The sequence below is a fragment of the Cryptotermes secundus genome, unplaced genomic scaffold (genome assembly GCF_002891405.2).
Source record: "Cryptotermes secundus unplaced genomic scaffold, Csec_1.0 scaffold11150, whole genome shotgun sequence".
Classification (NCBI taxonomy): Eukaryota; Metazoa; Arthropoda; class Insecta; order Blattodea; family Kalotermitidae; genus Cryptotermes; species Cryptotermes secundus.
The window spans coordinates 2,108-16,051 of NW_019733716.1; the positions used below are offsets into that span (position 1 = coordinate 2,108).

The 13,944-nt window shown below is 38.3% G+C and overlaps 1 protein-coding gene across 1 annotated transcript in view; it reads right to left on the reverse strand.

The window, feature by feature from the left end:
• Positions 1 to 3,359: 3,359 nt before the first annotated feature.
• LOC111868176 (kinesin-like protein KIN-7I) overlaps positions 3,360 to 13,944 on the reverse strand; it is a gene marked incomplete at its 5' end in the record, with an annotated part of 46,470 nt that continues 35,885 nt past the window's right edge. The window contains 2 exon segments of the mRNA XM_033752948.1: positions 3,360 to 3,752; positions 12,395 to 12,560. Of these exon segments, the coding sequence (XP_033608839.1) occupies positions 3,529 to 3,752; positions 12,395 to 12,560 (390 nt within the window).

Consider the following 13,944-nt stretch of genomic DNA (forward strand, 5'->3'; position numbering starts at 1 on the left):
TCTATGTAACATGTAGAATTTATCAACTGTAATATGTGATATGTTTCATTATTTAATAAAATTTCCTGAAAACCAGTCTTCTTAGGCAAAAGTGCATTTATTGAAACATGAAGTTTGGTTTCCTTTGTTTTTTCTAAAATTATTTTACACTATCTGCATGTTTGTAACATACACACTAAGCATTTGCTCTTCATAATATTCGCAGTGTTCGAGCTATAAATACTACATTACTCTTATGTATTGGATGATTTTGGTTACTTCTTATCATTTTCCACAGGTCCAAAGTAATTCTGAATAAAGACAGGAAATATAAAATAGAGACCAATTTCAACTCTGATAATGTAATTTTGAATACACAGATACTACTGTCAAGAGAAGGAGTGACCATTGATGGAGTTTGCATTGGAGATTGGATTTAATGATCACTTTAACACACAATGAGTTACAACACTACAACACATGGTATGTCTTTTTAGCCTGCTGAGTCTTCACCAGTCTATCCCCAGTAATCTTCTAACAGTGGAGAATCTTCAGCTTCTGCACTGACATCGTCGCCTGCTGGCTCTCAACTGCTTTGACTAAGTCTTCTCTTCACAGACTCCCTTACAACTCAAAACTCTTGCTCCAGTTGTCCTCCTTATAATATCTCGGCATGGGCTGCATAGAAAATCCTGTTTCTGACAGTTCCTCTATTGTTTTGTGTGAACTCGCTGTGGGAACCTGTTTGTTTCATGGTCACTACAGTAGTAATGGGTCTACATACTATATTATTATTATATTTTAAAGTATATTACTGATGCACACAAATTTGGCAAGCTGGGTTCACTGAGCAGATGATTTACCAGAGACATGCAGGAGGATTCCTTGTATTTCCTGTATGTGGGGTTTAATTCAACTGCAACACCTTCACTTCTTTCAAACATATTTTCTAGCCTTCTTCATATGCATGTTGGGCTAATTTAAGCAGAACTTGGGTCAAGTTATATTTATGCTAAAATGGTAGATTTACATGTAAATAATTTGATTGGTTTATTTCTTATTGTTGTGTTGACAGTCATAATACTACAAATCGTGATATACAGCAGGATTCAAACAGTAAAGATAATATATATTTTGTGATTATACTAACGTTTAGCAGAGGAATTGCAAGATATATAAGAACCATATTTAGTTAACTGAAGCAATAACATAATGTCAAAACAGCACTAACATTATAAAAATACAAGCACCATTACATCATGTTGGCTGCATTTAGTCCGATGCCTTGTGCAATAATATTATGGTGGTCATGCTATGTTCAAAATATTTATCTACAGCCAGCATTACTTAGTGATTTTATTGACTTTTAATTGTGTTCCAAATTACAGCCTTCCTTACATAACTGATATAATAACTTTCAGAGGATTGCAGTTATCTATAGCTATCCATTAGATCACTTAAAATAATTAAACAAAGTGAGTTTTATGCTATGTGACATCATAACTAAACAGTCATTCAACTGATTTTGCCACTATTCATCCTCAGGTTTGTTTAACATTATTTATAAGTGCATCAAAAATGACCTGAGAACCTAGGGGGAATAAAACTGTAAGCATACCAAACCGTTACAATGTGCATAAGTTCCATGACTTGCTTATCTATCTGAATGATAAGACGCCAAAAATAATTCTGATGTAGATTTACTGTGACAACATAATGTAATGTGGATGGCCAGAGCGTTGCTAGGCAACAGACCGGTAAACCCACCATGACTGAATACACAAAAGTAACAGTGGAAGAGGTATTTCAGTAGAGGAATGTTATTGCATGTTGCTAGGTAATAGTGCACCAATGAAGACACTGGCTAGGAACCATCTGACTTGTTCTCTGTGTGGTGGCTATATAACAAAAATAACACACACAGTTCAGTCAGTTCTCAGTAGGAGACAGCCACGTGAAGTTTGTAGAAGATAAGAAGACTTCATAGTGATTTGAAGTGACAGATTCTATGTTGAGATCTGTTGCTGGAAGACAACTAGTGGAAACAGAATCCTAGTGCTTGCACAACAGTGAACTGTAAATTGTGGAAGTCAACAATAGTGCTGTACTTTTTCCTTATTAAATTGATCTAAATTAGTGGCATGAAATTGGATATTTTTATACACAAGAATACACACACCACTATCATTACTAATTTCATGCAAACTCTCATTCCCAATCTTTGGTTTGAAAATATCTTCTCTACCTACCCTGGCAATGAAATCTCTAACATAATTTTTGTATAGTATTTTGGGTATTTATCAAAAACATGTTCTAGTTCTTCAAAGAACCTGTCCTTTATATCATTCATAACTATGGAGGGATAGGTTATCAAGTATTTTGTTTAGGAAAATTTCACTGCATACAGAGAAAGTTATCAGAAGTTATCACTGGCCTGTCTTGTTTTTAATATTGCACTGAAAAGATAGTTAAGAGATGCTGACATATAAACAAATGGTACAATATTTTGTAAGTCTGTTCAGTTACTTGCATAAGCAGATGACAGACATAATGGCCACATCCCAACCCTCACTTAAGCAAGCCATTCTTGCACTAGAAGGTGCAGCAAGAATGGAATTGAGAATAAACCAAGAAAAAAACAAAATTCATGATTACAAATCAGAATGCAAAGCAAAGTGAAGTTATAATTATTGGTAACTATACATTTGGTGTAGCAGAGGCATTTACATATCTAGGGTCCTCTGTCTGGTGTAATAATGATATTAATCAGGAAATAAAGAAACAAATTTTGATAGCTAATAAATGTTTTTATGGATTAAAGAACCAATGAAAATCACACGTACTTTCATGGAATAGTAAAATCACACTTTACAAGATTTTAATTAGGTCATTCCTAACACACACAATGGAAATATGAGTATTATCTACCTCTGAAAGAAAAGCTTTTGCTAAGTTCGAGAGAAAAGTTTTGAGGTCCATATATGCCCCAATCAAAGATAATAATGAATTGAGAATCTGATACAATTAAGCATTGAGTGCTTTGTAAGAGGATATGGATATTATAACCTTCATAAAAGCGGGTAGGTTGAAACAGGCTGGTCATGTTTTACAAATGGACAAGAAGCAACCTGCGAAAAGAATGCTTAATGCAAGAAAGGTGGGAGGGATGAAGAGAAGGGGAAAGGACTAAACTGAGCCGGAGTGGACAATGATGTTAAAGCTCTGGAGGAAAGAAACTAGAAAATCTTAGCCAGAAATAAACAAATCTGGTAGAATCTTCTAAGAAAAGCTATGGCCCAAAAAGGACTCTTTTGTCAATGATGTTAAAAAACTGAATATTATATGTTTTGGAAATGGGTTATCTTTCAAATATATTTGACTGGAATATTTCAGCATGAATACTTTCCAAGAACACTTTCTTTCAATAATGTACCAACACTAGCTAAAATCCCCAGTTTAAAATTTGGCTCCCAGTCCATTCATCAATACAAGAGATCTAAACTACTCAGTCCTGCCAATTACAGGTTAATCAAGTTTTGTAGCATCTACTTACAAATTCATGAGCAAAACATCTGTTTGAGAACAAATATCCACAGTTTGCTTGATGTGACTTTCTGGAGATTTAACTTGGTCTTCAAAAGTGACGTGATGACTTTTATTCCTACGAACTGTAATATAAGGTTGCTGTTCAGGTGATTCCATATCTTGAGACAATCTCTCTTGGGCATCCATTAGCTGCAATTCAAATTCTTCTAAAGGTGTCTCAAAGAAAGCTGGAAGCAAAATAAAGCAAATAAATTTAAAGATAAAATATATTTGTAAATTATACTGCTGAACAGACGTTTCAATGTGATTTATGTATTTCTTCCTGTTGATTACAAAAATGAACATTTTTCTACCACCTGCAATTTTTAAGTAACAAAAGAATTTAGATTAGGACAGGGTGTGCTACTTGCATCTCCTTTGCTATGTAAGGTTCTGCACGACACAGGTTACATGTTCGTCTTCAGAACATGTCATACTTGTTCAGTTTTGTCACAATTTACAATTTGACTCATTTGTCACTCACTTGATTTGCTTCAGTGAAATACTGCGTACTTTATCCATGGTTTTCCTTAATTACTATGCATGTACAAGAATGACTTTTTCAGTGTGAGAAAAGAATTTGGAGAGATTTCAAGAACAGAGATGAGAAAGAGAATTTTCTCTAGTAGACCGATTGGTTCTTGTAATAATTTGTAGCATTAATTTTTCCACAGTGCACTAAAGTACACTACCATATTTAGCTGAATGGAAGACAATTCTGAATGCAAGATACCCCTGCACTGGAAAACATACATGTAGAGAAAAATTAAGTTTATTAATATCATAAACTTACTACAAACATGTGAAAGAAAATAAATATCAGAAAATATGTTATACATGGCATTTATTGAGTTGGTTTCCTTCTTGATTTAGCAGGAGTACAGGAGTTCAGGTGGGAAGGAGGCGGCACTGAACCAGCAGGCAAATATACATTTTTCTATGGAAAAGAGAATGAGAATAATGAATTTGGTACAGTTTTTCGTACATAAGAGAGTAGTATCAGCAGCTAAAAGGGCAGAGTTTGTTAGCAATAGGGTATCATACATTACTTTACTTACTTACTCATGGAGCTGACCCTTCTTGAGGAGAAGCCAAATCTGCAGCTACTCAAGAATTTCCCAGCATTTTACAGAACCTGAAGGTTCATTATCATGTTCACAAGAGACCTCCATTGGTCCCCATCCTGAGCCAGATCAATCCAATCCATACCATCCCATCCTATCTCTCTAAGAACCATCTTAATATTAGGTGGTTCAAATATGGCCGGGTCCGATTTTTTTGTAAACAAGCCGCACAGCGCAGCAGCTGTGCAACCTTGAGAGATTGTAGCCACAACCTCCACTCTCCCTCCTGTTAGGGTTAGAACCTGTTCAGTGCTGTCTGGGAGTTGCTAGAGGGATGAGCGTACAGAAGGTACCACGGATCGTGGAACAATGCATTGTAATCAAATTCCTCGTTGGAGAAAACGTCCCATCCGCTGAAATTCACCACAGACTCCAACAACAGTATGGAGAAGAGTGTCTCTCACAGACCTGTGTGTTTGAGTGGTGTAAGTGCTTCGGAGAGAGCAGAGAGCGCGTGGAGAATGAACTGCATGATCGTCGGCCATGAACATCCGTCACCAAGCCAAACATTGATCATGCAGACGCACTTATTCGTGAGAATAGGCGCATCACTATCAAGGAACTTGGAGCAATGCTGTCCATCAGTGTTGGTAGTGTAGAAGACATCGTGAAATATCACCTGCACTATTGCAAGGTGAATGCACGGTGAGTACCACGCACTTTGACGAACGTGAACAAAATGGTGCGCATGCAAGTTGCCAGTCGTCTCCTACAGCAGTTTGAAGACGAAGGTGATGCATTTTTGAAGTCTATAGTGACCACCGATGAAACGTGGGTGCACTACTTCATTCCCGATTCCCAGAAATCATCATGCGAGTGGCGGCGTACCAGTTCTCCCAAACCCAAGAGAGCGCAGAGGAGCCGTTCGGCAGGAAAAGTGGAGGCAACGTTCTTCTGGGACTGGCAGGGGGTTATCCATGTAGACTTTCTGACAGATGTCAGAACAGTCAATGCAGCTTATTACTCAGACCTCCTGGCAACAGGCGTAAAGGAAAAGATCCGATCCAAGCGGAAGAGAGGTGGAAAGCGGGTAGCCTTCCTTCAAGACAATGCACGCCCCCCATACGGCCAAAACAACAATAGAAATCCTCTGGAAATTGAAATGGAACCTTCTGACACATCTGCCGTTCAGTCCCGATTTGGCACCAAGTGATTTCTACCTGTTTGGAACACTCAAATCAGACTTGCAAGGCATGTGGTTTGTGGACAACGATGCCGTCATCCAGAATGTTTGGGAGTGGATACGCCGCCAACCACAAAACTTTTTTGAAAAGGGCATCATGATGCTTCCAGAACATTGGAAAAATGTGTTGACTCCGGAGGGGAGTACGTTGAAGACTGACATGTGCAAGTAAGTGTTTGGCAATTTTGGTTAAAAAAAAAAAATCAGTCCCGGTCATATTTGAACCACCTTGTATTATCCACCCACCTATGCCTTGGTCTTCCCTGTGGTCTCTTTCCTTTCCTTCGGGAAAGGCAAGTGAAAAATTGTAACTTTGTTCGTATGCTATACTGTGCAGAGTTGCATAAAAAGGGTGAAGCAGAGTTTCCTTCCTCGTTTGCAAATTTAGTCATTTCAGATTTGAAAGAGCAATTTCGGAAGCGATTTGCTGATTTGGATGCCAGTGCTCAGGAATATGATTGTTTCAAAATCTGTTTGACTGTGATGCTGTAGATGTCCCGAGTCAAATTCCAAATGGAAATTATTGAACTTCAGGAAAATTATCATATTAAAGATAAATACAAGGAAGAAAATTTGATCGAATTTTATAAATTTCTGAACTCTGAGCAACTTCCAAATTTAAAGAAATTTGCTTGTAAATTTATCTCCATTTTTGGGACGACATATCTGTGTGAACAAACTTTTTCCCAGATGAAGTACATCAAGTCGAAATACAGGGCAAATTTATCCGATGAACATTTAAAGTCGCTACTTGTGATTAGCATTTCAAAATTTGAACCTTAATTTAATCAGATTTTAAGAATGCAAAAAGAGTTCCATCATTCACATTGTTTTATTATAATTTGTGATTAAAATATGAGCATTTGCTACTACTGTCTGTTGTCATTAATATACGATAATTTATTCTCATGTTCTTTGTATTTAGTTTATGAAATTCTGTGCTTTCAATAAAACTCATATACCTAGAGTTATTAAATTCTCATTTTATCCGGCCCGTTGAAAGTGCTGAATTACCTAATGTAGCCCATGGTTCGAAAAGTTTAGAGACCCTTCTTCTAAACCATAGTAATGAACCTACCTTTGTGGTCTGCAATAGGAAGGAGGTTATTGATTTGACAGTAGGAACAAATAACCTAAGAAACCTGGTAAGTAATTGGCATGTATCTGATGAGCCGTCTTTATACATATGCTTTCAAACACAACAAATTACTTTCAGGAATCCCAGGAGAACCAGTTGGGAGGTGTACAAGGATGATCCAAAGGTGAACCTAGAGATTATTTCGTGAAATATAAGCACGATAAGGGACACAGATCGATCTGTTGACCAGCTGCAACAGGCCATTATCTTGTCATACGAGTATTATCGTAATTGTCCAGCCAAGACCACTCACTCACCAAGGAATGCACCTTGGAATAAAAGCTGAGTGGGCTAAGACTTAAAACAAGGAAGCTATTTAATATAGCGAAAAGGACAGGGCAGTGGGACACCTACAAGGAAACCTCACCTGTTACAATAAATAGATAAGGAAAGCTAAACGATCCTCATGGAGGAGGTACTGCAAGGAGATCAATGATATCGGACAGTGCCAGACTCATGAAGGTCATGGTAAAATAGGTGACCAACAAAGTCAGTAATATCAAGCTACCTAATGTTAAGTATACTAAAACTGGAGAAGGGCCACTGAAGGAACTGTTCAGAGTTAACTTCCCAGATTCAAGGTTGATTGATGATTCAGTTGTTGAACGGGGCCAGCAGAACCTGGACGTATGTGGATACAAAATGAACAGGGGAGACTTGAACCTGGTTGGTCAGATAATCAATCAATCAAAAATCAGTTGGGCGTTAGGTACCTTCATACCATCAAAGAGATGGTATTGTACTAGTACTTCAGCAACAAGGGGTGGAACACTTAGTCCCACACCTATGCCGCATATTTAGAGCCTGCATGGCACATGGGTTTATCCCAGCGGCTTGCAGGCAAGTTAAAGTGACGTTTATTCCAAAGCCCGGGAAACTTGATTGTACAGAGGCTAAAGCTTATCATCCCATAAGCCTGCTGTCTTTCCTTTTGAAAATGATGGAGAAAGTGGTAGATAGACATATTAGGGACGGTGCATTGAAAATTCATCCTCTGCACCGAAACCAACATGCTTACCAAATAGGTAAATCTAGTGAAACTGCATTGCATAATGTAGTAACACGCATAGAGAATGCTGTTGAACATAAGGATATTGCTCTTGGAGCATTCCTTGACATAGAGGGAGCGTTTGACAGATACAATAAAAAAGGCTGCTGAAAGGCATGGCATTGAGCCTACAATATGCAGATGGATCTGTGCCATGCTGGATAGTAGGAATATAAGTACTACATTATCAGGAGTCCCTGAGAGCGTCTGCGGTGAGGGGGTGTTCTTTCCCCTCTCCTGTGGAGCCTGGTCACAGATGATCTTTTTCAGTACAAGCCACTTCACAGTAGGATATGCTGATGTACAGCAATCCTAATCAATGGGAAACGCCCGCACACTGCATCAGAGGTCTTACAAACAGCCCTGTATACAGTTCAACAGTGGTGCAAAATGACAAACTTGTCTATCAATCCAAACAAGATGGTGATTGTACCCTTTACTAGGAAGAGGGATATAAAGGGGCTCAAAGAACCAATACTCTTCAGTAAAGCGAGCTGGCTATCCGTGAAGTCAAGTACCTTGGATTAACATTAGACAAGGGGCTGAAATGGAAACAACAGCTGGATAAGGCTATTAACAAGGCCTATAAAGCCTTCTGGACATGCAGAGGCACATTTGGGAAGATGTGGGGACTGACACCAAGGGACATACACTGCAGTGGTAACACCCATTATCACCTATGCCACCCCTATATGGTGGCCTAGAATCAAACTCAAAACAAGTCAGGCAGAACTTAGCAAACTGCAAAGGACAGCCTGCTTGGGATTTACAGGAGCAATGAGAACAGCTCTAACAGCTGCAATGTAAATTGTACTAGGACTCGTACAACTGCATTTGCAGACGGAAGCAGAGGCCAAGTTAGGAAATTACAGATTATGTTGCAATGAACAATGGAGACTTAAATGGGCATGCATACATGACTTGGGACATGAAAAAAGAACCCATCCTAAAGATGGGATCTGATAAAATGCTACTGAAACATGTTTATGATATACCCTTCACGATAAGATTTCCTGATAGAAGTGAATGGAAAGAGGGGTTTCAACCTGATAGAAAGGGGGGACTAATCTGATACACAGATGGTTCCAAGACAAATAAAGGCACTGGAGCTGGAGTGTATTGTGATGGAATGAGGCAAAAACGTAGTTTCAGCCTTCATCAGTACACAATAGTATACCAGGCAGAGGTGTATGCCATTAAGGCATGCGCAGTTCAGAATTTAGATAGGAACTATAGAAATAGGAACATCTATATCCTATCAGACAGTCAAGCTGCAATTAAAGCACTTGGTACACATCAAATCACTTCAAAATTGGTTTGGGACTGTCACCAATCCCTCATACAACTGGCCAGACATAACAGAGTACAACTGATATGGGTGCCAGGTCATGAGGGTATTGTAGGGAATGAAACTGCAGATCAACTGGCAAGAACAGGATCTGAACAGCCGTTCATAGGACCTGAACCAGCTTACGGCATCTCATGGAGTTGCCACAAAAGCGATCAGGGACTGCACTCATAGAAACTATAAAAAGTACTGGGAATCCATAATTGGACTCAAACAGGCAAAGGGTTTTACAGCAGACCCTCTGCCAGAAGAATGAAGGATCTGTTGAGATCAAACAGAGATCAACTAAAATTGGTGGTATGATTACTTACCAGACACTGACACCTGAAAGGACACCTTTTCAAGTTGGGACTGACACATAACCCAACTTGTGAAAGGTGCCTACAGGAAAATTAATCAGCCACACACATCCTGTGTGACTGTGAGGCCATAGCTTATTTAAGATTTCATCACTTGGGTCAGTTTTTTATGGAACCAAGTGACTTTTATGATGCCCCCATAAGCAGGGTCCTACTGTTTATTAAAAGTGTGGGATTAATAAAGGGAAAATCCAAGGGGTAGCACAATAGATCATTTAAGGTTGCACTGTGGGGGCTGGATTTTATGGCCCAACCCTTACATACATACATACATAGGGATTTTAATGCCATAAATTCCCTCCTCATGTCAGACGTGAAAGGTTTTGATTTCTCTAAGACAAATATAACCTGACATGGGGTTTGCTGGAAAACTCAAAATTAGCCCAACATTCATACAAGGAAGGCCACAAAATATGTTGGCATGAAGCAAAGGTCTTGCAGGTTGAGCCCAACACCAAATACAGGAAATACAAGGAATCTGCCCACATGTCTGTGCTAGACCATCTGATCAGTCAACCCAGTTTGGACATCTCTCCCATCTGGACCCCTGTTACCACAGCAGAAGTCAAGAGACTACAATACTGTCAAGTGTAGCTGGAGTGAACAATTTTGTTTTTCTTGTGTTGGTACCATAAAAAGTATTGCTTCTCTCCAGTGATGATTTCAATCGAGATACTTGTCTGGTGCAAGGCCTCATATGTGTGGAGTTTCAATAATTTAATATCTTCTTAGCTCTCACAGATGGTTTGTGCTGTCTGATTTATGTACCTCATGTTGAAGCTGGCATAGTTGTCCGGAGATAGCAACTAACTCTATTGATTGGCCTCAAATGAGTAGGTTTTACCTGAACAGAGATAGAATCCAGTCTCTGAAACATTGTGTTTTGAAAAATAAACATGTTGGCTTTTAGACAAAGACAAGACGATGGACAATGGCCCAAAACAAAATATCTGTACATATACTAGACGTTTCCTGGTAACGGTTTGCAACAAGAACTACTCCTCTGCCTCTGGACTCAAGTCCTCTCTGACTTGCAGTTCCCTTTCAACTTACTATTCTCGCTTCAACTGTCCTCCCTATAATCCCTTTGCATGGACCGAGTAGAAAACACCATTTCTCTGGTGCTGTACCATTGTTGTGTTCATGTCTGTTGGGGTTCCCATGTGATCGATACTAAGCCAGTCCATTTGGGCACTAGTGCCTGGCTAGCAATGAGTCTACATGCTACAATAATATTCACCAACATAACTGTCATTACAGAAAAATGTACGTCATTATTATTTTCACATTAACTTCATGAACCAGTGATTCTCAAGCTTTGTGAGTCAGTGGAACCCCTTAAAACACAATGCACACTCAAGGAGTCCTCCCCCAATCTCCCCCTGCAGACCACCTACCAACTTACTGCACACTCAAAGACCCTCCATCTCTTCACATTTAAATTATCAAAAGACCGACTTAAAATAGGTTGAAATAAAATAATGTATTTAAAATATTTTAATGCTTGTACCATATTTACAAAGTGTTCAATATATGTTGCAATGTATTTCCGTATCTCCTTCATTTAATAACAAAAATGGCTAAGCCAGCACTATGTAACCAGCATAGATACCTGCATGGAATCTCAAGTTCAAAATATTTGTTATATGGTTATTCCATATAAACAGATTTTGTAAAATAACAGAAATATTCATTACAGTATTCTTTCTTGTTGACTTAAATAATCATACAGACCCTGTGGCCAGGCATCATAGATCCCTAGGTATCCATAGACCACACCTGGAGAACAGCTGGGTTAAATCACAGGACCTTACTTGTGTTAGTAGATACTATAGGGTTCTGACGATGGTGTATAACACACAGGGATACTGGGATTTCGGACTTTGTCCATCGTCCGGATTCTAAATAACTAAGAATAAATATGTTTCGGAAACTGGATCTGTTTCCGTCCTCAGGTGAGGGAAGATACCTACTCTGTTGGGTCCCTTAGAAAGAGCTATCCTCAATGACTGATCCAGTGATTGAGTAGTTTTTTCTTAGCTATTTGGAATCCAGACGATGAACAAGGTCCGAAAACCCAGTATCTCTTACTTGTGTTGTGTAATGTAGCCTGACACTGAAGTCCAGTGGAAAAAATAAATGAGCTGTGATTACCCTACCCAGTCTAAATACAATGACTGATGGGCCCCGATCTTAATGTAAACACTGATCTTACAAGGCCTTTTCTTATTAAGGAACATATTCAATGTTCTAATAGTGAATGCAGGAAGAAAATATTTTTTCAGTAAGACAGGTAATTTCTCCAAAATTTAAGTGCAAACTTGTCTTATATTTATACTACAGACAGAGGGTAAAAATATTAATACGCAATGAGAATATGCTCCATAGGCTTAGTAACAAGTGTTTGAAAATAAGAATATATTCTTCACTGAACTTCATGAAGATGGCAAACATAAGGTTTGCTGAAATATTGGAAAACCCTAAACATTGGACATGGTCTAGTTCTGAAAACCAAAATCAAAAACACATTTGATTGATCAAGACATTGTATGCCATTCTTCTGACAAATATTGGCAAGAGAGATGTGTTAGGTGCATGCACACCCAACATATAAATATTGAGAGGCTTACTATTTTCTGCCAGCTCCTGTATTGAAGAAGATATACAGTCTTGTTCCAAGACTGGTGATAAGCATGCTGCCCCTTCATCAATGGTTTCAAGAGCTGGGATAATTTGAAGTGAAGATTTACGAGAAGCATGACCACACCAAGTCCTCCGCCGAAATGCTCTTCTTCTCTGTGCAAAACAACAAATATTATAAAAGGGATTCTGAGCATAGCAAAAATCACTACTTTTCTTAAAACCTTCAATACAGCATGACTGCTATATGGAGAGGAGGCATGAGTTACAATATTTGAAGATACATATAATTCAAAACAATCTGAGTAGGTTTAAATGTCTTCTAAGGATGACTAATGAAAAAAGAAGTTCGAAAATACATCCTTAAAAAAAGGAGTGGGGTGCTGAAAATCTACCACACATAATACTTCAGAAATGTTTCAGGAGATTATATCAACACCTTCAAGCTGATAATTTATAATAAAACAGCAATCATATCATATCATAATGGCCTAAAAATTTTTAGAAACATGCCTAATCTAACACTAAAATCTAGCCCCCTTCCCTGAACTGGTATTGAAAAATACATAATTATAAAGTATTCACAACATCTACCGCTTGAGTTGCAGCAATGTTTCCAGTGGTATAATCGTTTTAGTGATGATTTCATAATCTGTAAAAGGTATTGATTTTGCAGTGATGTTTGGAAGAGGAGTTCAGTTCATTCATTCATACTAGCCTTGAGCTTACCACATGGCAATAAGAAACTCTGTTTGTCAATTAGGAATCCACAGTGTAACAATAAGCCAGCTGGGGAGTGTGTTTCCCCCCCAAGACAGATTTGTCATTAGACTACTATGATCATGTTTCATTTCTAAAGAGAACATGCTGGTCAAAACCATGTATACTGAATGCGAATGACTCAGGCATATGTATGAGATCATGTAGTCTAACAGAAATGAAAGTCAGTGGTGACAGTGGTGGATTTTTTGAGAATAAAGCCAAAAGTACAGAATTTTACTAAAAAGTTCATAAACTTTAATGTAATGGCTACAGGAATGAAAATAAAGGTATGTGAAGTTTGATAATTGGTCTTTAGAGGCTTCTTGATCCATAATTTTATAATAACACATGATAGAGATATTGCATTTTAAAAAGGAAGCAACTATTATAAAATTAAATGCCGCAGTGACAAATTTAAATGGCTGGGGGAATTTAATGTGTCACTGCGGGAGAGATAAGAACACGGGAAAGAAACTCTTGACTGGTTAATGGCTGTTTACAAAAAATAAACAGAAATCGGAAAACATTATTTTTGTTCACTCCTAATAAATACAATTTGAGTTTAATGTATGGCATGCATATTTGAAAACAAATATTTTCAAGTATTCACTCAACATGGGAAACCACAGGACTTGTTGAAACAGCTTGCAGTCTTATCATTGACTACTTCTGTTACTACAGGGCAAAACCTCTAATCCAACTTAGATAGCTGCTTGCTTCTGCTAGTTTCTAGCTTGGCATACTCTTCAACCATGAAGATGAAGGGGAAGAGGGGGGG